Below are 21,131 nucleotides of genomic sequence, written 5' to 3' on the forward strand. Positions count from 1 at the left end.
TCGTACAAGACGTGATTCGGCGTGTAATTTATACATGCACGGCTTTACAGGGGTCGGCGTAGGCATTCAAAAAATCTCTGCTTATAGGTAGCAATGACCGTTAGATATAGGTCCAGTTAATCTCTTTTGCGGATCCTGAAGTTGGTTTTCAAACAATAATAAACACAGAGGGACAAATCACGAAAGATACTTAAACTACGTTACAGGTTTGCTTCCAAACGCGTGCATAGCTGCATGCGAGGGCATCTCTTTCATTGCGTGAGGATATCTACCGCCTTCACTAAATCGCCACCGGCTTCTGCTAATGCACTGACAGAATCTTCAAATGAAAACCCGATGTCAATCAGTTGTTTTAGAGATACTTCATCTTGGGAAAAGGTATCCGACTTGGGAGTTCGCAAACTTGACCCAGATTCTTCACGAACAGACGAAATATGCAAGTCGTTCAATCTGCTTTCACCTGCCCTGTCTGGCGCTTGAGATATAGTCGTTGAGACTTTTTCCTCAATAGTTCCCATAACGGTATCCATCTTTTCACCACGTGAATTCGTTGACGGCTGGAAAATCGGCATGAACCCGGCTGACTTCATGTCCTTATCATCCTTGCCTGTCTGCTGTAGCTCCTGCCAGTTGGGATCCTGAGATTGAAATTGCGGCATCGATGCAAGCTCGACACCAAAAGAGGACGATTCCATTCTATCTCGCGGTCGTCGTCCTTCAAGTTTTCGACCACTTCTTTCGCCGTTTTCTTTTGTTAAGTGACGCATATATGTACACAAGTCATCCCTCGCCTCAGCCGAGCCACAATCAACGCGATCAACAAGTTGTTCCCCGGCTTCAGGTTTTCTGCGTTTCCCCACAGCAGGTGCATCCCATGGAGCAGATATCAATGACCCAACCGAAAACGCAGATGTCCCCGATACTGGATCGGAACTGCAGCCAGTCTTCAACGTGATTCGAACAATAACTTCTTTTCCTTGCCCATCAATGTTGTAAGAGCAATCATCCCACAAAGGTATGCTGGTAACAATTCTGCAATCTATGGTCACCACAACAACTTCTGTTTTGGTTATGAGAGCAATGCGGGTCTTCTCAGGTCTTGTTTGAAGGGCGCGGGAGCGTCGATCGCCTGATGGGGTCTGTTGTCTAGCCCGTATTTGACGCTTTGTTCCAGGCATGCTTCTCGCGTATCTCCGAAGTATATTCCATACCCAAAGCTCTCCGTCAGGGCTTCGTCTGCCCTCACTGTCGCTGAGTTCCACCCAATCCAAGAGTGGAGACGAGTAAGGGACTCCGGAAGCCAGTTGTACGGCACTGAAGAGACAGACCCCTACTGCATATCTCAAGTCGAATGGATCTACACTTTGGTTTTCACCTCGAAAAGCGCGTGGTGGCCGTTCTGGGACTGCATTTGCGTCAGTCTTCGCTGATGTCGAATCGACAGATTTCATCTGGCGTGAAAGACCCGCAGCAGGTTCAGCCACAAGATCGATCGCACCCGCCACTGGTTTAGCAACGCCTCCAATAAAAGCTTTTCCGATTCCTTTGAAGAATCCTCCAGTTCCGCCTTGCTTGGCTCCCTGCATAGGCTCGCGAATAAAACCCGTTACCCCTGACGATATGCCATGTGCAAATGAGACTGCACCAGTTGCTAGACCTTGCGCAGGATTCTTGACGGACGATCCTCCTTGCCCACCAGACAATTGAGAGCCACGAATTCTTCCTCGCTCCGCTAAGTATTCGCTATCTCCAACAGCTCTCTCAAGGCCGGATGACACAGCTCTCGGAAGACTGCTGACAGAGTCCACCAACCCACCAACTGTTTGGGAAAATAGAGACTTCGAACCGCGTCCAACTTTTGCAATGAACTCGGCGGAATCTTTCGCTTTTCCGGGCTCATTGAAGAGTTCTCTGGCACCTGTGCCGACTGCATCAAATAGTGCCGCTGGGTTCCCAACGAGAGCGTTTGATGCTAATAAATTCATTCTCTGGTTGCTGAGATGTGTCTCGTAAGACTTTCGGACTAGCAGAGCGAAATGGTGCAAAGAATCAAATACGTGCTGAACATGTAACGTTGGGAACAGGAACTCGCAATTTTCCACGTTCAAAACTAAAGCGACAAGTGCCCTTGCAGACGCATTGATTCCTGCGGCTTTGGCAACAGCCGTACCACTACCAGAAGAGGTTAAACGAAGAGCGGTGCGCAGTAACTTGAAGTCACGAACGTAAATTCGTTTCGAAGATGGAATACTCGATTGCCGAAAGGCCGAGCCTTCAGATGGGCCTCCGGAGTCAATTCTTGCGTTACGGCTCCCGTACAGTCCATGCTCAAAGTCCCTCTTCTCGGTATCAGAACCTACGAGAGGCTCGAGACTTGTCGATGCTCCCATAATAGATGTGTCTGCCAGAAAAGCAAGCATTTCTGAAATGAGCTCATCTTCAAAACAAATGTTGAACGGGTGGACAGCTCCTTGGAAGGAGTTGATCATTAAAATATCGTCATCGGTCATTTTGCGTTGTAACTCGAAAGATACGGCATCACGGCCTTTCGCAGAACTTGCTCCGTTGCCATCTCGATCAGTTGTATCAAAACTAGTCGGAACCCACAAGAGTACTGGGTAAGGGGTTCTGAGGAGCTGGTTGTCTACTTGACAATTCTGAATACGCAACGCGAGGCATTCGAGCTCGTTGTAGGCTTCGTAATTCACCATGACTCCCTTGAAACAGATATACATGAGTTCGGCGGGCTTGCAAGTGATGACCGATATTCCAATAGAATCAAGAAACAAAGCAGCGTCTGTGTCTACCCGACTTCCCTTGGACGACGCAGCGACTTCATATTTTGCTCCTGACGCGGGATAGTCAAACGCATCGCTTACAATATCTCCCCCATCTCCGTCGTTGGGTTGGCCAATGACCGAATCTGATTGCTGCCCGATGTCGTCCCACCCAACAACGAGAACAGGATCAGGGTTTGCCTCAGCGATGACTGAAGCAACCCCCGCTTTACTAGTCGGCATTAACACTTGACCTGTGCTGTCTTCCTCAGAAAACGTTACAATTTTTGTTGCGCAGTCGACTGACACATGCACTATCACAGATGGAACATATGATCCTTTGAGTTCCATCACTCGCTCCCCAACAACATCAATATTGAGAACACGCTCCTCATGAAGATGGCCAGAGCCCCTCGAAGATGATGATTCAGAACGACTTGACCCTGTTCCAAAGTTGAGTTCTTCCTTTTCCAAAATCCGTATTGAAAGAAATCGATCTCTTGACGATGCCAGCGGGTTGTCCCACGAATATCGAGATGTCTTCCCGGCTCTGACAAGCCATGGCCGCTCCTGACTTTCAATCTGTGAAAACGCAACAGCTCGATCCCTGCAGAGATTGACAATTCGATATGGTGGATTCTGCCGGTCCTCAGGGTAGACTACGATTGCCGTAGATGTTCCAGATATTGGTTTCGAAGCGACTCTTGCTATGTACTGCTCGTGCGTCTTGGGGCGATACATCTTCGCGGGCAGTTCACGTGAATGTCCAATATGCAGAGGAATCGAAGGTGACCAAATCCAATCACTGTGACCGTCATTGTTCGCTAGTCGCAAGCGTACTGCTTCGCGAGAAGGTTTTCCGCTCCAGTGAATTCCCTGGAATTTGGACGGTTGTAAAGTGTTCAGGAACCTCGTCCGACAATTTCCGTGCGAGTCTACGGCGGCAGATTGGCACCATTGGAGAACTTCAGCAGTGTTATTGCATAACCAGGCTGAATTTCGTATCGTAATTACTGAAGTACAAGCCTCGAGTCCTACTGCCGGTCTTACTTCAAGTTCCAGAGAGCGACCGCGAATATTCACGCGTAATGGTTTGGTTATGTCTTCTAGCGTTGATGGAGTAGTCCACCAGTCTGAGTGATCCACCAACTCAGGCCTTGACAGTGTTTCGGATTGCGGCTCCGGAGGCAGTCGAATGGAGAGGTACGGACCTTCAAGACAAACGAAAGCGTCCGGTTGCTCAACAGGTGGCCGGTGGCGCAGATAGAACTGCTGACTGCCCGCCCCATAGAATGAATTCCTACTACAAACATGCACAGCAGTATCAGATCTATTTCGGATCCAGAACCCAGCAAAAATTTGGTATCGACGGCCGTCTTTCTTGGAGAGTCTGATCGCGGCGCGAAAATCTCGGCGAGGTTGTCCTTTGGAGTCTACCGTGCGCTCAGCGGATGGTAACACGACAGCTGCTTTCTTCGACCGAATATTCTCGAAGCTGACCTCGGGACCGAATCGGAACGATGCTCTTGAAGCAAGGCCCAGGTTGTCTCCAGAAGAAGAGCTTGCATGGCTTGGGTCAGTAGAATTTTCGTATGCAAGTGAGAGGAACGTTGAGCTGAGCTTTTCCCCAGCGAAATGTAAATGTGCGTCTTCCAATGGGGAAATTATGCCAGCTGCTAGAACAGGGCCGTCGCTCTCCAATAAAGCCTGGGATTGGTCTGTTGGTGGTATATATCGCTGAGTAATTCTATACGATAAACAACTGGGGAGGCTGTTTTCAAGGATGATGGGAGCATGAAGAGAAACGTCAACCCAGGAGGCATACTTGCTGCTATTCTTTCTGGCTTGGACTGGGCAGCGCGCTGCAACGCTGATATAAAAGTCTGAAATTCCAGTTTGGGCGCTGCGACAGCAAACTGTTGGTCTTTTGATTCGCGCTACACGCGGGGTTGCAGCAGTTGACCGGCGCCGATTGTCCTCATTGCGTTCGAATTCATTGGCATTGTTCGCTAACCAAGATATCCCAGGCAGCGCCGAGCTCCAGGTAAACAATTCCTGCGCAGCTATCGCATTTTCTTGCTGTGATAATGTCTCCTCAACCCTTCCAGAGGTCAGTGGACGCACTAGCATCGTTTTGTCGCTCTCGAACATTGGCTGCGAGTAGTACTGTCCAGCTTGTAATATGTATTGGCGGCAATCAGATTCCTTATCGGAACCATCTCCTTCTTCGACTACTCTCAAGACCAGAGTATTCTTTGTATTATTCATAATTCGATAAAGGGATCGGATCGTGCCTACTGGAACACCGTTGATCATTTCCACCTCCCATAGAATTCGAATTTGCTCACCCTGATCCCCTTCCCGCTTTGACTGAGGAACAAGTGTAATGTATTGCTTTCCTACCTCAGAAGCAGACAATTCTTGAACAGCGAAGCGGGCAATAAAAACGTAACATCGGAGGGCATCACTTCGAGACTTCTGCGGCCCATTTTCGGAGGCATGTAGCAACTCCTCAGTTTGTACCCCTACTTCGACTTCAGAGTTGTGAGCGATTGTCGTTCCCCGAGATGTTCGAGTTATGCTCATCGCAATGGGCAAGCCGAGCTCGTTTCTTACCAGAAAAGCCGCCACACTGGGCCGACGAGGAGAGATACCCTCTTTTGAGTGCTGCGAATATTGCGGCGCTTCACTGCTTTGTATCTTCTTCGTGGAAGAAGAGGCTGAAGAGTCCTTTCTCAATTTTGTTGCACTCTTCAGCGATCTAGCGACCGCCATGGCGGCGGTGACACTTGTTGGCGTTACGTTCAGGTTCAAACGTTTCTCGGATTTGATCACAATTGCTCTCGTCCCACTCTTTCCATAACTCATGCTGGCAGCAAGAAACCAAGACTCAAGGGCAGGTTCCCACCATCCTTTTTTTGTATTGAACAGATCCATGGCGACTTCGCCTTCCGTTTGCAACATATTTCCCATGTGGGCACTGATCGAAAATGATTTGAAACGAGTTTCCATGATAGGCACAAATCGGCCATCACTTTCATCTGTGATGAGAAACCTCGCGGCTGGTATGTTCACCGCAACAGCGAGATTCTTCCGGGCTTCGCGGTTGCGCTGTTCTTTTGGCGATGGCTCGCTTAGTAGTCCATCACGCGATGGGATAACTGAGGCTTGCTTCCAATCTCGCCGAACGAGGTAGCTTGGCTTCATTCGGTTGGGTCGACTCGACACGGCCCTTAGCAAAGGAATATCAGCGGCGTTCACGAGGCAAAGGATAGAATCGACACAAATGTCAACACGGCACCCAGATTCGTCAACCTTCGGCCCTATGTACTCAATCAGCGAATCAGTTGGGTAAAGGAGAGGTGTCTGTGACCTACTGAACCTTTGCGCGTGATATGAAGGCAAGTTCTTGCATTTCAGATTCTTTTCCACCTCCGGAAGTTCTGACACGACGGACATCTCCAGCTGCGTTGATTGCACCGATATCCGCTTAGCTCCGCTTCCTCTCATCCAGTCTACTTTCAATTGAAAATCTCCCGTGAGAACAATTCCTCTATCATCGCCTTCATGTTCCTCTGAGGATAATAGGACTTGCGAGCTTCCCAGCACAACCGTTAAAGTACGTCCCAGGTACGCAATTTCAGGGGCAAATGATGAGGTACGAAGGTACGGCCATCCAGGAATAGCAAGAAACGCAAGATCTCGTAAAAGCTCCGGAACCACCAGAGTTTGCAAGGAGCGGAAAAACATAACTATCGAAGGTCGCTGTCCCGCATGTTTTTCGTAAGTGACAGTGACATTCTCTCTCTGTTCATTTGACGAGGACGAGTCACCCCCGAATACAAGTGGAACAGCAAATGGAGAAGGACGAGCACGTTCTTGCCGCAAGTCAATTGCAGAATGTAGTTCTGCGCTTAACTCAAACAACAAGTGTGAAGGCTTGCGGTATGTAAGATCAACTTTGACACCGCCGCTGTACATGCCGATAACTTTGCATGGTTCATGTTCTACATCCCAGCCTCTAGATATTTCAACACTTAGAGAGGGGATCTCCATATTGACGTCAAGCACAATAAGCTCTTGCGCCTGTGCTTCAAGAGGAGGTATGGACAGTTCTTCAAGATGTTTGCTTGGATTTTCGTTAAATCCGCCGCGATATTCTGCAGAACCAAGCGCACCAGTCTCTTCTTGCGACAAAGAGTGAGAGCTTACTTCAATGTCTGTTGACATCTCATTCCCACTAATCGTTTCGACCAAATTCTCTGTTAGTATGAAATAAAGCACCGTGTATTGAGCTTCGGAAAGCGCTACTTCCACATGGCTCTTAACTTCGATGTCAATAAATGATGATAAATTAGCAGCATACAACTGTGGAACTTTGTTCTCTGGGGGCTTGCGTCGCAGCACCATCTTTGCCGATAGATCCTGAAGAAATGGCGACGTAAATTTAGAACGGCCCGAAGATCCGTCGCTGGGGGACAACAAATAATTGACGGCGAAGTTGACTCCTCGAAAGCTCGCGTGCCATTCGCTGTCCTTTGTGATATTTTCTAAGTTGCTGACATGTATAGCGGAAAGGTTGACAAGCATTGCCTCGGAGGCACAACCCGAATGGCGCGGGACGCGAATGGCTAGATCGTTGAGTTCGACATCAGTCACAATCTTTCTTGACGTAGCCGGATCATGCGATTGTCTTGATGGCCCCTCTTGTCCTATACCAAGATCTCCAACTTGCTCCAATACAACATCTACAGCGGGCTTCACTCCCTCCAGAAAAACAGAAAAGTACTGCTTAAGAACAACAGAAAATCGATATAGAAAGCAAATTCTGATCCCTCCAAAGCACGCATGAAACCGACATGGCTCCTTTCGTGATTTTGGGATCAAGAGGGTCCATTTGTCTTCCTTTTTGCCAGCAGGGGGAGCATTAGGATCGCTGGGAGTTAGGACATCGACATTGCTCTGAGGGATCTTCTCATACGTGATAACATTCGTGTGATCTGCGATTGGGGCAGTCCAGTCACGAACAGAGATATACCTGAAGCCCCCAAATACCTTCATATGACCTTCATCATTACGCGAAAAATGAATCTTGCTGTCTTTCATTTCGACGAGCGCTAGCGCACCCCCGGATGCCACTAGCTGAAGACTGAAGCCGTCAAATTCGGAGGTCACGGTTACTTTGCTCTTTGAGAGTGCGTTCCCAATCTCCGGCTGTGCTTCACCAGCATAATCAAGAGGACCTGATGACGTCGGGTGCATGCCGGCATGATCATTCGGACGCAGAGACGATTTCATATCACGAATCGACTGCTTTGCCCGCTTGCTAACTTTGTGAAAGAAAGATGCAAGCCTGACGTATGTTTCTCGAACGCAGACCATGTTTAAACAAAGGAAGCGTAAATGAACTTTGTGTTCGGATGCAATCAGGTCAACCTCGTATCGAATGGTGGCAAAATGCTTGCGATCGGTGTATGAATGATGTTCATTCTTGGCACTCATCGTGGTGCGAGGTGACGACACAGCCTTTGGTGCCGCAAGGGCTCCGGCATACACCAATCTCCTGAATGCTGCCGTGCTGCCCCGGCTACCATCGGTAACGATCCAGTTGCGCAACGAAAAATCAGCTTGCAGCTTCGTGCGACCTGTCTTAACAATGCTGGCTCGCATCACAGATGCCACTGCAGTGACAAGACGAACATCGGTACTGTCTCTGACTTCAACAGATACCCTCTGTATCAAAGACTTGACATCGTAAGATGCCATCATTGTTGGTTGAGTGGGCTCCAAGTCTTGCACTCCTTCTCGATGTTCATCTCTAGTTTGGGTAGTTGCAACGATAGATCCAGTCAGCGCGTCATCGTTTCCCCCCACAAGAGGTTGCCAACCGTTGTCGCCAGATGGATGCTTAGAAGTGGAACCTAGCAGATCACTGCTCGTTTTCATTTCACTAACCCATCGTTGCCCCTCTACAATAAAGTGTTGGACAGAGTCTTGAGTGACAATCAGAGATAGACCAGGAACATTTCCCCGAACACGTACTTTGGCAATCTGGCTTCCACCGTTCTCATTTGTACCAGACGGAGAATGGGCAACTTGAACGACACTAGCATCTCGTAAGGTCTGGAGGAGAAATCGAAGGGAGAACGGCCTGATAATTCTTTCTACATGAGTCGTATCAATGTAGTGGGCGTCCTTGAAACCTATTTCAATTATAGGGACCGAATGGTCCCTTGTCCCTGTCCGTATTTCTTGGGATACGGCAGTCATCAAGTTTGGAACAAAGTACATGCCGAGGTCGTCCAGTGTCAAAACGTAGTTGGAATACCGGATGTTGCAACCACGTTTCTCTGAATCGCTTTGATGCTCCGGTGCATTGTCTGATGTGCAAATGCCCAAAACACCCATATTCACCACAATGGCGGGTTGGTTCTCTTCTGAGCTAGGGAAAACAAATCTGGGGGCGAGTATCACTGCGTTAATTTCCAGTGGGACTCTGTTTGCTAGAAGAGCTGTTTCGATTTCCATCCGCAATTCAGCAATCCTCTGACCTGCTGCAGCTCCTAGGAACGCCATGATTGGATCTTGAGCCATGCCCTTAGGTTGCCAGAACTTCAGTCCCCACACAAAAGAACCTTGTGGTCCGTCGACAATAGCTTCCAGAGTTGCAACAGAAACATCCAGCTTACTTTCCGACACGTTCTTTACATCGGATGCAGTCGTCATGGTTTGCGAATAGCGGAAAGCAGCCACATACTTCTGTGTCCCCTGTGACTGGCGCGAAGTGCCCAAAAACTCCCTTTCAGTTACCCTAAAACTTGGTGGCGTAGATTCCCTGATCCCGCTGTTTCCCCGAGATCGGCTTCCCGTGCCTTTTCGCTCCGCGGCGATGTCAGTGGAAGTTTGAGGATCATTCTGTTCCTCAAAGGCTCCAAAGTAGTGGTCGCCCGGAAGGTGACCCGTCTCATCGTCAGGGAACTCGTCACCTTCAGTGATCAGATCTTTAGCGGGATTTGACCCGTTCCTTATTGACTCAATCGCTTCCAAGACGTCATGTGGGTACGAGGATTCAAATCCTTTCAACAGTTCTTCGTATTCCATGTCGGACATTGGAGCTTGTTTGCTGTACACCATCCTCCTTCCGTCTCGCATGTCCCACGCATCGATGCTACCTAACACGGCTTCCATCGTAAGACTGCCTGATCCAGTGTAAAGAATACCGACCCTCAGATCATGCAAATTCATAGAAACTCGAGGGATAGACCGATTTGGAAATCCCTTTTGGAACAGCCGCACGCTAGCCCCCCGCAACAAAAATGCAACTCTCAATGCAAGCGACGGAACGATCTGGGATTGCGACTCGCGAGCAGTATCCGAAGATGAGAAATCCAAGGTTTCCGCGAGACCGCTGGACTTTGCAATTCTGTCACCGCTGGCGGTCAGCAAGTCTGGAGGCGATTTTTCTTCCTTGTATCCTAACATGGACCAGAACGAGCTCATTGTCGTTCCTTCCTTATCGACCTCTTGTGCTGTTGAGGTTTCCAACGGAGCCGGCAGCCAAGTTTCCCCTTCGGCCTCGATTTGCAGATCAACATAGTCTCTCAATGCCGTGACCTGCCCGAATGACATCGAGTCTTCGAGTCTTTCTAGGTTCCCAGAGATGTCTTGCGGCTCTTCTATGCCCATTCTCCTCGACTTTAAGATAGTCTTGCGGTATCCCGCGTATAACAAACGTATGCCTCTAGCTTTGCTAATACCGTCTTCAGTAAAACGTAGGGCTTGTTCTCGTCGGTTGCTGAAGCCCGGCAGCATCTGATCAATTGCCCATGCCCACCGTTCCGCAGGTGTTTTCGGTCGGAAGCCACGCGTAGCAAGTCGGGCAAAGTAGACTGAAGTTTGCAAGAGGCTAGCGTACTGAACATCATCTAAGTCGACGCTAATATTCGGAAAACGAATGTCAAGGTCGGCAGCTGGCTCCGGCTCAGTCGCATCCTGCGAAACGGCCGGCGATGACGCTCCACGAGACAAGCGCAATCGCATAAAACCGTCAACAGGTTGTAAAAGGCTCTTAACACCGTGTGCTGCATGCTGACCGTTGGCGTTTGAGCTGCTATCGGCTGACATAAACTGCTTTAGCATTTCTGGGGTATCAAAATGACACTGCTGATCGCCAGGATTCTTCGTTCCCCTTGACAGCCCTGGGGAGTCGCGTGGAGTAATGGGTGCCCAATCTATGTGAAAGCCTTTGACTTCAACCAGCTTTCTGGCCAGACTTTGAGGTGCATCTGAACTGCGTTCAACAAAGGCCTCTTCCCACAGCTCATTAGCAGAAACAGCTTTCAGCGATTTGCACACCATGGAGACAATGTACGGTCTCGCAGGATCCGAGAACGGGTCTTCAAAACGAAGCGATATACCAGAGAGTTGCACCTGGATGTTATCAACAATTTTAGCGCGCAACTCCTCGCTGACGAGCCAGTTTCCCCAGCCTTGCGATGCGGCTTCGTTTGCCACGCCCCAAGAAGCCTCCCTTACGGCATCGTCGGTGGCCAACTTTGCTCTTTTGATCCTCCTCTCACGCATCTTAAGCTCAGAATCATCCGAACCATCCCCGCAAACGGGACGGGCCATAATGGTAATATCTGACATGTGAATTTGAACTGGAGTGGAGCCGATAGCCTTCCAGGGGACTTGCAGGCGCAATAAGCCGATGAATCCGGCTTCAACAGTAACCGGAAGATCCATGCCCAGTGTCTCGAAAAGCACGGCAAGGGCCTCCGGTCGCAAGGCGACGCCTCGCAACTCAACCAATCCCGACCATGCCCCGAAGCGGACGCTGTCGCGGTCAATACCTTCAAGGTATTGACCTAAGACGCGGGTTAGGACGTCTGCCAAAACGGACTCCAACATGGCGGGAAGAAGGCACAAAGTATTGGGGTTGAGCCAGCTGGGTTGCACAAGCTAGTGCAGCTGTTTAGCAAGTGTTCGTCGCGGTTGATTTGCTCACTCAATCGGAGGGTAGCACGCTGGACGCATGGTAGCAGGAGAGGATGAGACGAGGATGGAAGCGGGGTGTTTGAGAGTGGGGAAATACGTTTGACAAGTGGAATGCAAGTTGAGCTGAGCTGAGATATGGAAATCAAGTTGGGAGGTTGAACGTCGATGCCCGACGAAAAGGACGAGTCGAACCAGAAGCAGGAGTCGTAGAAGCACACGAGTGTCGCCAGATAGCAGCGAAAGGGGTGTTTCGTGACAAAAAGGTTTTGTGTATTTACGAAGGGGTGGCAATCGACTCTGGCCTGGGCCTCGCGACACGGTATGATTAGCGGGGCAGCGCTGGAATGCCTCTCTTGCTTGATGTTGATGCGCATCTCCACGGAAGAAGTTCAGTTTGACATCCCTCGCTTACAGCACATGGCTTACACATATCTCGATCGGGGAGAGTTTCTGCTTCGTCGTGACTTGTGCCCTACAGTGCTGGCCAAAATGATAGGGACACAGGCCATTCGCACTGTGGCAGCCCCCTTTTGCTCCAATGATAAATGAGAAGAGGCTCTGCACACGTATTGGGAGAGCTAAACGTGATAGAAAAAACGGTTTTATAGAACAAAAAACAGCCTCGGAACTATAAGGCAAAACGTGTTTACGGCATGGCCATAATGATAGGGACAAGACCTCTACCCTATTATCTGGACCCCATGTATGCGCAATACTCACCTCAGTACTTCGTAGCACCTCCCTTGGCAAGATAACAGTCCCTGCAGCGTCGTTCCATGGACCCCAAAAGGAATTTCAGTGTGTCCGTTGTGATGTTATCCCAGGCTTCCCAAACGGCCTCTTTAAGCTCTTCGACGTTGTCAAATTGACGACAACCAACGTATACAGCACGTGCCAACAGACCCCAGAGATTCTCTATAGGATTTAAGTCCGGGTACTTTGCCGGCCAGTCCATAACCGGCACCTCTTCCTCCTCAAAAAAACTGCCTGACCCGATGTACCCTGTGAATAGAAGCTCCGTCATGCATTTATATCCATCCTGCGTCCAGCTCCTGATCAATAAACGGTAGCAAATAACTTTCTAATGTTTGTATGTAGTTCTCTGCGTTCTGATTTCCTTCGAGTAACACCAATTCGCATTTCTTCGTCCCACAAAAAGCCCCCCAAAACATGACCGAATTCCCACCTCCTTGCCTTCTCGAGAATATGCGCTTGTCCTTCCTCAGGTCGTGCCAATAGAAGTCGAAGCCATCTGGTCCGTCGAGATTGAACTTTTTCTCGTCGGACCAGATGACTTTATACCAATCTGCAGGACACCATGTCAGCTTCTCGCTCGCAAATTTTTCACGAGCAACAAGATGACGGGGCAGCATCATTGGAGCCGACATCATCTTCTTGAATTGGAAGTTCGGGTCGTTGTGCAGCGTGCAGCGGATTGACCGTGAGGCAACAGAGAGTCCCAGCTCCTGACGAAGCGTGTTAGAGCCTTTTGTTTCATTTGAAGCAGCCCGAAGTAACCTTCTCTTGTCGGTGGGGGATAGCTTTTGCGGTCTTCCTGGTGATTTTTTCTCCCATATTCCAACGGCGCGCGCAGCAAGTTAGAAACTACGTTCTTGGAGCGCTGCACATGAGCAGCGATGTCTCGAATGGTTCTACCGCCTTGAGAAAGACCAGCAATAAGCCCCTTTTCGAGCTCGTTCAGGACTTTGCCTCTTCCCATTTCTCCGAGCTACCAACCGACTGTTTTCTGCACAACCGGTTGCAGACCCCTCGAGTGTAGCCTTAGCATGGCCTTTACGCCTTTCGGCGGAACGCAGTTTGCGTTTTGCGCCAAAACGCGAGTTAGTTCCTGTTGTCCCTATCATTATGGCCATGCCGTAAACACGTTTTTGCCTTATAGCTCCAAGGCTTTTTTATTCTATAAAACCGTCTTTTCCATCACGTTTAGCTCGCCCAATACGTGTACAGAGCCTCTTCTCTTTTATCATTGGAGCAAAAAGGGGCTGCCACAGTGCGAATAGCCTGTGTCCCTATCATTTTGGCCAGCACTGTATCAGCAAATGCGGTTTCACAGTGATGATACTTTTGCGCAGGCGAGGCTTTGCGGAATGACTCCCACGGGATCCTGGACCGCAAGAAGGCAAAGCTGCTTTCTCATCAAAAGATCTCTTCTTTTTGCTTGTCTCCTTTTGCCTGTCAAATTGGCTGAAGCATACTGCCATGAGAAAGTTCAGTAGAGGGCATCAGTACCATGAAGCATTTGCAACAAAGAGGTCAACTGGAGGCTCGTGTGAAGGCTTAAGGCGGGTCTCTCTCACTGACGTACAGATGTACAGTAGGCACCCCTCAATAGTTCGCCCCCCTGCCAGGATCCAAGAATGCAAACTATTGACAGAACAAACTATTAAGATCGCATTGCTGGCATAGGTCCTTTACTCAAAATGCTCGGAAATCAGCGTCTGCCGTGTTCTCTTTCTCATCTGCTCTCGGTAGGCCTCGAAAAAGGCTCGCTTTGCCCGACAAAGCCCCTCGCCGGCCCCAACGACACCTGCCCTTTCCGCTAAAGCCTCCACCCCCTCAAATAACTGCGCAACATCGGACAGTGGCGGTAGTTTCTCAGTAACAATTGAGAATTCGTACAGAATTCTTACGGATCTTTTGAATTGTTCGCGGATTGCAACTGAAACGAGTTGCTGCATCTATCACGGTGAACCTATTACAGAGCTGGTGAATAATATCTGCTGTTTCGGAGAGAGTCAGTATTTTGCGCATGCTTTTGACAGTGGGTGCGGAGTTCGACGTCATTGCGCGCAATGTGGACGGCTGCGGGGCGGCATGAAGAAGAGATTATACTCGTGCTCTTGGAGCATGAACTGTGGGAGAACGAGAACGATGAGGTTAGTAGTAGCCGCGCTCTTCGCGCGCAGCGGCGGGGGAAAGGAGTCGCGAGAGTGAGGAGGACGGGGATACTTCGGACGGAGAGTCTCGCGACTTTTCGCAGCCGCTGTAAGAGGGTAGCAAGTTACCCCCGAGGGTCGGTCGGGATACCGCCCTCGGACTTTTATCTCGCCGGATTTCCCGCCGCCGCGTCGCGCGTATAATTTCCCTTGTTTCCCAGATTTAGGGCTAAACAAATAAACTTCAATTTCTATATTCCCACACACCCCCTTTTGGCCCTAAAATTGGGGCGCGCGGCGCCGGCTGATCTGCCGTCGGCGCCAGCCCTATATGATCTGACGCAGCGCCATCGCCGCTCGACTTCCGATCCATTGTCCTGGCAAGGCAGCCTTCCGGATTTGCCTAGGGTAAGAGCGCTCGCTTGTTGAGTTATTCCCCTTCTCTCGCCGCGCCCTTTCGGACCCCAAAATCAAGCGCGGACCAACAGCTTCCGGTACTCACCGCCTATGCGCCACCGCGAATCCTCGCCATACAAAAGCTCATTTCCGCGTCCGCGTCCGCTCGATCTCGCGCACCGCATCACTGCTCCGCCGCTCGACGTTGCGCACCGCTTCACCGCTCCGCCGGTTGACCTCGCACATCGCACCACCGCTCTGCCGGTTGACCTCGCGCATCGCATCACCGCTCCGCTTCTTCGCCATCACTCCCGCGCGTGGTTGCTTCCCCACCTTCAAGCTTCCACCAATGACGGGTCACTTCCTCTGCGAGTCAGCGTGCGACCTCCTCGAACTTACAGAGTGCCGGCAGGCCAGGGATCGGTGTTCGTGCGTTGCCCGCTGGATGGTGGGCCTGTGGCTCACGGAAGGGAAAGGTAAGGGTGCGGTCGAGTCGACGGCGTGGCTAGGAGGGAAATGGAAATCAAGCGAGGTTCTGTTGGTCGTTCGAGGGATTGAGCAGACCTTCACCCGGGAGAGGGTCTTTCAAAATCTCAGCCTAGGCCAGGAAGCGTCGAGGGTGCTTCTTTCTTGGTTGGCGGAGAGAAAGGGCAGGAAGATGGAGGTTGCAGTGATGGAGAGGTCGCGTTTGTTGAACGAAGTTGGATTGTTGGACTTGGAGCAACGGCGTTGGGAGGTGCGACGCGTCGTGTTCGCCTCCGCCAATACCTACGACTTCCGCCCTGGACGTTACTACGCTTCAAAAAGGAGCGTAAGCGGGTGGAAGACATTTTGGAAAGTGGACTTCCATAGTCTAGAGGCGAGCGTCGTGCCGATGTTAGATGAGGCAGCCAGTCCAATCACCAGCGAACTTGAGGTGGTGAAGCGGGACGGGCAGTCTAACGCGGAAGTCGAGCTGGTCTTTGGACTCCGGAAGAGAGTCGAGGCTATGGAGTGATTGGATCGGTACTGCACCAGCCACCCTGACGACTTTGTTTCCATCGGAGGCCCTGGTCACCGCGAGGTGACGGAGCGGACGCAGACATATCGTACACGCGAGTCCGTGTTCTGACGAGCAACACACGGCGAGTGCGCGCGTGCGTCCTTCGCCAAATCGTTGCGCTGTGTTGTCCGCGAGGGTTCAGTGCTTGAGATGCTCCGCAAGGGACCCATAAGAGGTCGGAGCTTAGCCGAACTACAATTGTGGAATGAGAAGAACCTTGGAAGATACCGCCTCAAGAAATGCGATGTCTCCATCTTGGAAGGTCACAGTAAGTGGATGAGTGATCGAGTTTCTGGCGTTTTCCTGATAAGTACCGTCGCCTTGGACGCCCTTACGAGCGTTTACATCACGTAGTGGATCTCGACGCCCTGAAGGGGCACGTCGTAGACCCTGTAGAGCACTTTGCGCTTGCTAATCGACCCGGTGTCTTGGGTGCGGGTCTTGGACAAGGAAGTGATTCTTTCGAAGTGGCTGAGGTGAGGGAACTGCAGCTGCAGCCGGTCGAGAAAGGGAAGAGAAACCGGAAGAAGTCTGGCAAACAGCGCAGCACCAGCAGACAAAAGAAGAAGATTTCATCGGAACATAATTTGGGGGCTAGAAGGACAAAGAGGATGAGGGTAGTGGAAGACGACAGCGAGTAAAGGCGTTCGAGCGTCACATTGACTTGCTCGATGCTCTTTTGATCTGCCTTGAGCCTTGAACAACCTCGTCCTCTAGAAGACCTTTCTGCATGATTCCGTTAAGAATCTTGAACATCTCCAAGTTCCTCTTCATTAATGCGTCAGCAGCGTTTTGCGTTCCGCTTACCCATTGCATGACAGATATTTCTCCGTTCTCGAAAGAGTCTCTCATCCTTGCCACTGTCGGCCTCAACCGGTGGTCTGCACCTTCGTGCAGGGTGGTCACGGTGGAGTACAACCCGTGTGAGTCCAACGTCAGCACGAAGGGAAGCTTGACCGTGGCCTTGTGGAGAGATTGCAGGCTCTCCGCCATTAGCGAGCCTCTGTCTGATGAAGTTGCGGCGGCGAGTATCTCCGACCCCATGGAAGAAAAAGCTACACGCTTCTGCTTGCAACTGATCCAGTCAAGGACACAATAGATCCCTGCACCCCCTGCTGGCAGGTATGTAGCATAACCCCCCCTGGGGGACTCTCTTTAGATTAGATCACGATTGATTTAGTTACTTTAGAGGCCGACGCTCTACAGTACCACCGAGCGTGTCCACGTGCGCCCCACAGCACACGTGCATACGTGTACCCGGCGCGTACGAAGCGCGCACACACGGGTACCACGTGTACTGTCAGCACCGATGCTGACAGCGTACAATGCAGGCCGACCTGCACTACAGTAGACCACTACAGTACCTCGGTACTGTAGTGTTATTATAGAGGTTTGTATATTAAATATGAGCGGACCGACGGCGGAGGGGAGAGGACAAGCACGAGCTTGTCCAGAACCTACGCCTTTGGTCAAGCTCGCCCCGCTTATTCTAGATCGGGTTGCCTACAATAGCCCGTATCTAGTTAGGAGCCGAGCGGGCAGGGGACGCGCGAGCACACGAGCGAGCCTAGATCCGCCTCCGCCCGTCAGCGCTGGTACGTAACCCAGCGCTGCCCCGGGGCGTCGAGGCGTGGATCGACCCGCCCGTGCGCGCGTCCCCGTCCGAACCCGCTCTACCACCACGCTACCCGGGCCCGCTTCCCGGTTCCGTTAGCTGGGGTTGCTTCCCTTCTCCGATCGGGGTCTCCGCAGGAACTGAGTATACACCCCCCCTCCGTTGGGGGTGTTTATACTACAGTGGTCTCCCGACCTAGAAGATCCTGAAGATCATTCCGAGAAGGTAGTCGTTTTCCTCCGCGTCTCTACGCGTTGAGATGAGTGAGGAGTACGGAGCCTCGATCCGCTCCGCACCGGCGGATATGCGGGCGGCCGCTATGCAAGTTCCATCAGCCCCGTTGGACGTCGGCGACGCAGGTCCTCGAGACCGCGAACCGTCGCCCCAGTCCTCCGAAGGACAAGCGGCGGCGATGTACGAACGCATCGTGGACTACATCGAGGAAGTCCGTACTTCCCTCCGAATCGACGTGATGGATGCCGTCTACTCGCGCTGCACGGACGAGCTCCGCTCCCCTCGGCGGAGCAACTAGGTGCATTCGAGCACCTGACCGCTGAGTTAGAGTCCACGCGGCAGCGTGCCCGTGACCTGGAACGGACCATGGCCTAAAGACTACACGGCGCCCCAACGAGAGGGCCCGGTGGTTCCGTACCTCCGACCGCTGTCGCCGCGAAAGGACAACGCCCGACTGGTGCCGTCACCAGTCGGGGCACAGGAGAACGAGGACCAACGATGGACGCGCAAGCCGCGTCCGAGTCCCAAGCCCTGCCACATGCCCCCAGAAGCATGTGGCAGGCTGGACGGGTTCCGTACCGTACCGACCCGGGCCGTGGAGGAGCCGCTCGCGGATCCGGAGAACTTATGTTTCCCGTCGATCCTCGCTGGGGCGGCTACCCGCCAGTGGATCTCACCGCGCACCCCGGTCCAGTAGACGTCCGTATTCTACACGAATTCGTACCCGGACTAGCCCCTGCGACCCGGGCCGCAGTGGCTGAGACCGTCCAACCATTGTCCGGACAACAGAAGACAGACCGTCCAACGATCCGCCGCATCGCGAAGGCGGGAGGCACAACGTGCCGCGCCCGGCGCGGGTTGCCGCTGCCGGATCCGAAACCGGCAGCGAGGGGGAATCGAACCCCGAGGCCGCATGCGACAAGTTCGCCTGCGGCATCCCTCCACATAGGAGAGGATGAGTGGCAGGCCGACCCTGTTCTCAATGCGCGAGGCCGCAAGCCCGTGGGAGGCCGACCTCCCACGCCAGCATCAACGAGATCGACTGGAAGATTTGCGATTGCGTTCGCGCACACCCCGAGGGTGACGAGTGGTACGGACCTCCGGGTCGCGGAGTTATACATCTCGAATCGAGATGGAGGAGTCGCCCCTCCTGGCGTGCCCCGCCTCACCGATGAGGAGGCACGCGAAGCGGCGATCTTCGCCTCGGGAGATGGCAGCGCGTACGTGTGTTGGCTATGCCGTACGTACGGTCACGCCATGTACGCGTGCCAGTTCCTGTCCCCGGAACAACGAATGTTCACGGCGTACAGGGACTACCACTGCCAGATAGAGACGCGCCCCGAATTGCGCAATCTCCTCCGGCAGTGGGCGGGCGAACCCGGCCCCCCGCGTCAAGGATTCTCGAACCATTCGGGTGGGAGCGCACGCTTCGCCCCACGAGGAGACCCTGGTGAGTCCGGTGGCGACCACCATCGGCGATGAACGCGAAGGCGCCCAAGCTTCCGTAAGCCCGGCGCGTGTGAACGAAAGCGAAGACACCCTGACCTCCGTAGGTCAGATGCCACGGACCGACCGTGAAGGCACCGAGGCTTCCGTAAGCCCCGTGCACAAGACGGAGCGTGAGGCGGGGGCCAATGCAATACGCCCCAAAGATCCCACCGATCGCCGTGTCGCCGAGGGGATCGCATATGCGCTACACCTCACCGACTTGACCGATCAAGTCGGGGAGGCAGGAGCTGGCCGACCTAGCTCCGCAGAGAGGACACCGTCGACAAGGGAGGGATCGGCTCGAACGACCCCCGGCCAAGTGCCCGCCGCCGACATCCAGCGCGCCGAAGACCCCGAAGCTGGCGCGCTCGACTCCCCGGTCTCCCCACCGCAGGACGACCTTATGGCCCCTCTTACGATAGAGGAGATTGCTGACGAGCAACGCGTGGATGACTTCTGCCAAACCGTTTTGGGCACGACAGTCAGAGTCGCGGGACTCCGCGTTCTTCGAGGACCACCAGGGGGTGCTCAAGCAGAGACACCCCTTCGACCCTGCTATCGTGCAGGTGGCGGTACCTCGGACGCTCCGCGCCAGGCTCCTTCGCCTGTGCCGCAACCCGGTCATCGCGGAGCACCCGGGCCAGAACCGTATGTACTACGCGCTCCGTCGCGAGTACTACTGGCCCCATCTGGCCGCAGATGTCGCCGCCACAGTGCGAGGTTGCCGAATCTGCGCGATGAACCGGGTCAAGCTGAGGAAACATCTCAACCGATTGAGATTGTTTCCAGCTACGGGGCCGCTCGAGAGCCTGGCCATCGACATCTTGGGGCCACTCCCCAAGACGCAATCAGGAAAACGGTTCCTGCTCGTGATCACGGACCGCTTTACCAAGCTGACGCAAGTCGTTGCGCTCCGCACGATAACGGCATACACCGTCGCAGTTGCGTTCTGCGAATCGTGGGTGTTTAAGTACGGCGTCCCGCACACGTTGCTGTCGGATAACGGACCGCAGTTTAACGCCAAGTTCTTCCACAGCACGTGCCGTGTTCTGGGGATTACTAATATGTACACATCGGCGTACCATCCCCAGACGAACGGGCAAGTCGAGCGATACAACCGAACGATCGCTGCGATGCTACGCAACTACGTAGGCGAGCATCAAGATAACTGGGACGTGTACGTGGGGCCGCTTACGTATGCGTATAACTCCCACGTACACCGCACAACCGGCACGAAGCCGTTCGAGCTTGTGCTCAGCAGGCCACCGCCGGAGTTCTCGCTTCGACGAGCTGACGGTGACGGGCCCCCTGCCGACAGAGGGAACGAACGCACCGAGTTCTTCAAGACCTTGGACTCGACAATCCAGAAGGCCTACGGGAGCTTGCGTCGGACGCCGGCTCGCTACAAGCGCGACTTCGATAAGCGCATACGCCGGATCAATTCGCGACTCCGTCCCGGAGAGTACGTATACCTCAACCCCACCGATGGGGGGAGGACATCGAACAAGCTCGCCTCCCCGGCGGTTAGACCCTACCGTGTCCTCGCGAACGACCGCCGAACCATCACGATCGATCGTGATGGGGTCACTGAGCGGGTCTCCGCAGATCGCTGCGTGTACGCGCCACCGCCGACGGACGCGCCACGGGGGAGCACAACAACCCCAGCTGACCTTGCCGACAAGGTC

At 52.7% G+C, this 21,131-nt stretch overlaps 3 protein-coding genes; all 3 read right to left on the minus strand.

The window, feature by feature from the left end:
• On the minus strand, positions 1 to 11,687 carry CHC_T00006997001 (hypothetical protein). XM_005710363.1 is given in 2 exon segments: positions 1 to 251; positions 252 to 11,687. The coding sequence occupies 1 exon segment, from the start codon at positions 11,685 to 11,687 to the stop codon at positions 252 to 254; it is 11,436 nt and encodes a 3,811-aa protein (XP_005710420.1). The 3' UTR covers positions 1 to 251.
• Positions 11,688 to 12,495: 808 nt separating this feature from the next.
• CHC_T00006998001 (hypothetical protein) lies at positions 12,496 to 12,798 on the minus strand. The gene has a single exon (XM_005710364.1). The coding sequence runs from the start codon at positions 12,796 to 12,798 to the stop codon at positions 12,496 to 12,498; it is 303 nt and encodes a 100-aa protein (XP_005710421.1).
• Positions 12,799 to 13,161: 363 nt separating this feature from the next.
• On the minus strand, positions 13,162 to 13,494 carry CHC_T00006999001 (hypothetical protein). Its single transcript, XM_005710365.1, has one exon. It carries the CDS (start codon positions 13,492 to 13,494, stop codon positions 13,162 to 13,164), a length of 333 nt encoding a protein of 110 aa, XP_005710422.1.
• Positions 13,495 to 21,131: the final 7,637 nt, after the last annotated feature.

Source organism: Chondrus crispus, genomic scaffold, assembly GCF_000350225.1.
Source record: "Chondrus crispus Stackhouse genomic scaffold, scaffold_58, whole genome shotgun sequence".
Taxonomy (NCBI): Eukaryota; Rhodophyta; class Florideophyceae; order Gigartinales; family Gigartinaceae; genus Chondrus; species Chondrus crispus.

Bases quoted from the DNA above. Each gene is read 5' to 3' on its own strand.
- CHC_T00006997001 (XM_005710363.1), bottom strand. From the start codon at position 11,687: ATGTTGGAGTCCGTTTTGGCAGACGTCCTAACCCGCGTCTTAGGTCAA.
- CHC_T00006998001 (XM_005710364.1), bottom strand. From the start codon at position 12,798: ATGACGGAGCTTCTATTCACAGGGTACATCGGGTCAGGCAGTTTTTTT.
- CHC_T00006999001 (XM_005710365.1), bottom strand. From the start codon at position 13,494: ATGGGAAGAGGCAAAGTCCTGAACGAGCTCGAAAAGGGGCTTATTGCT.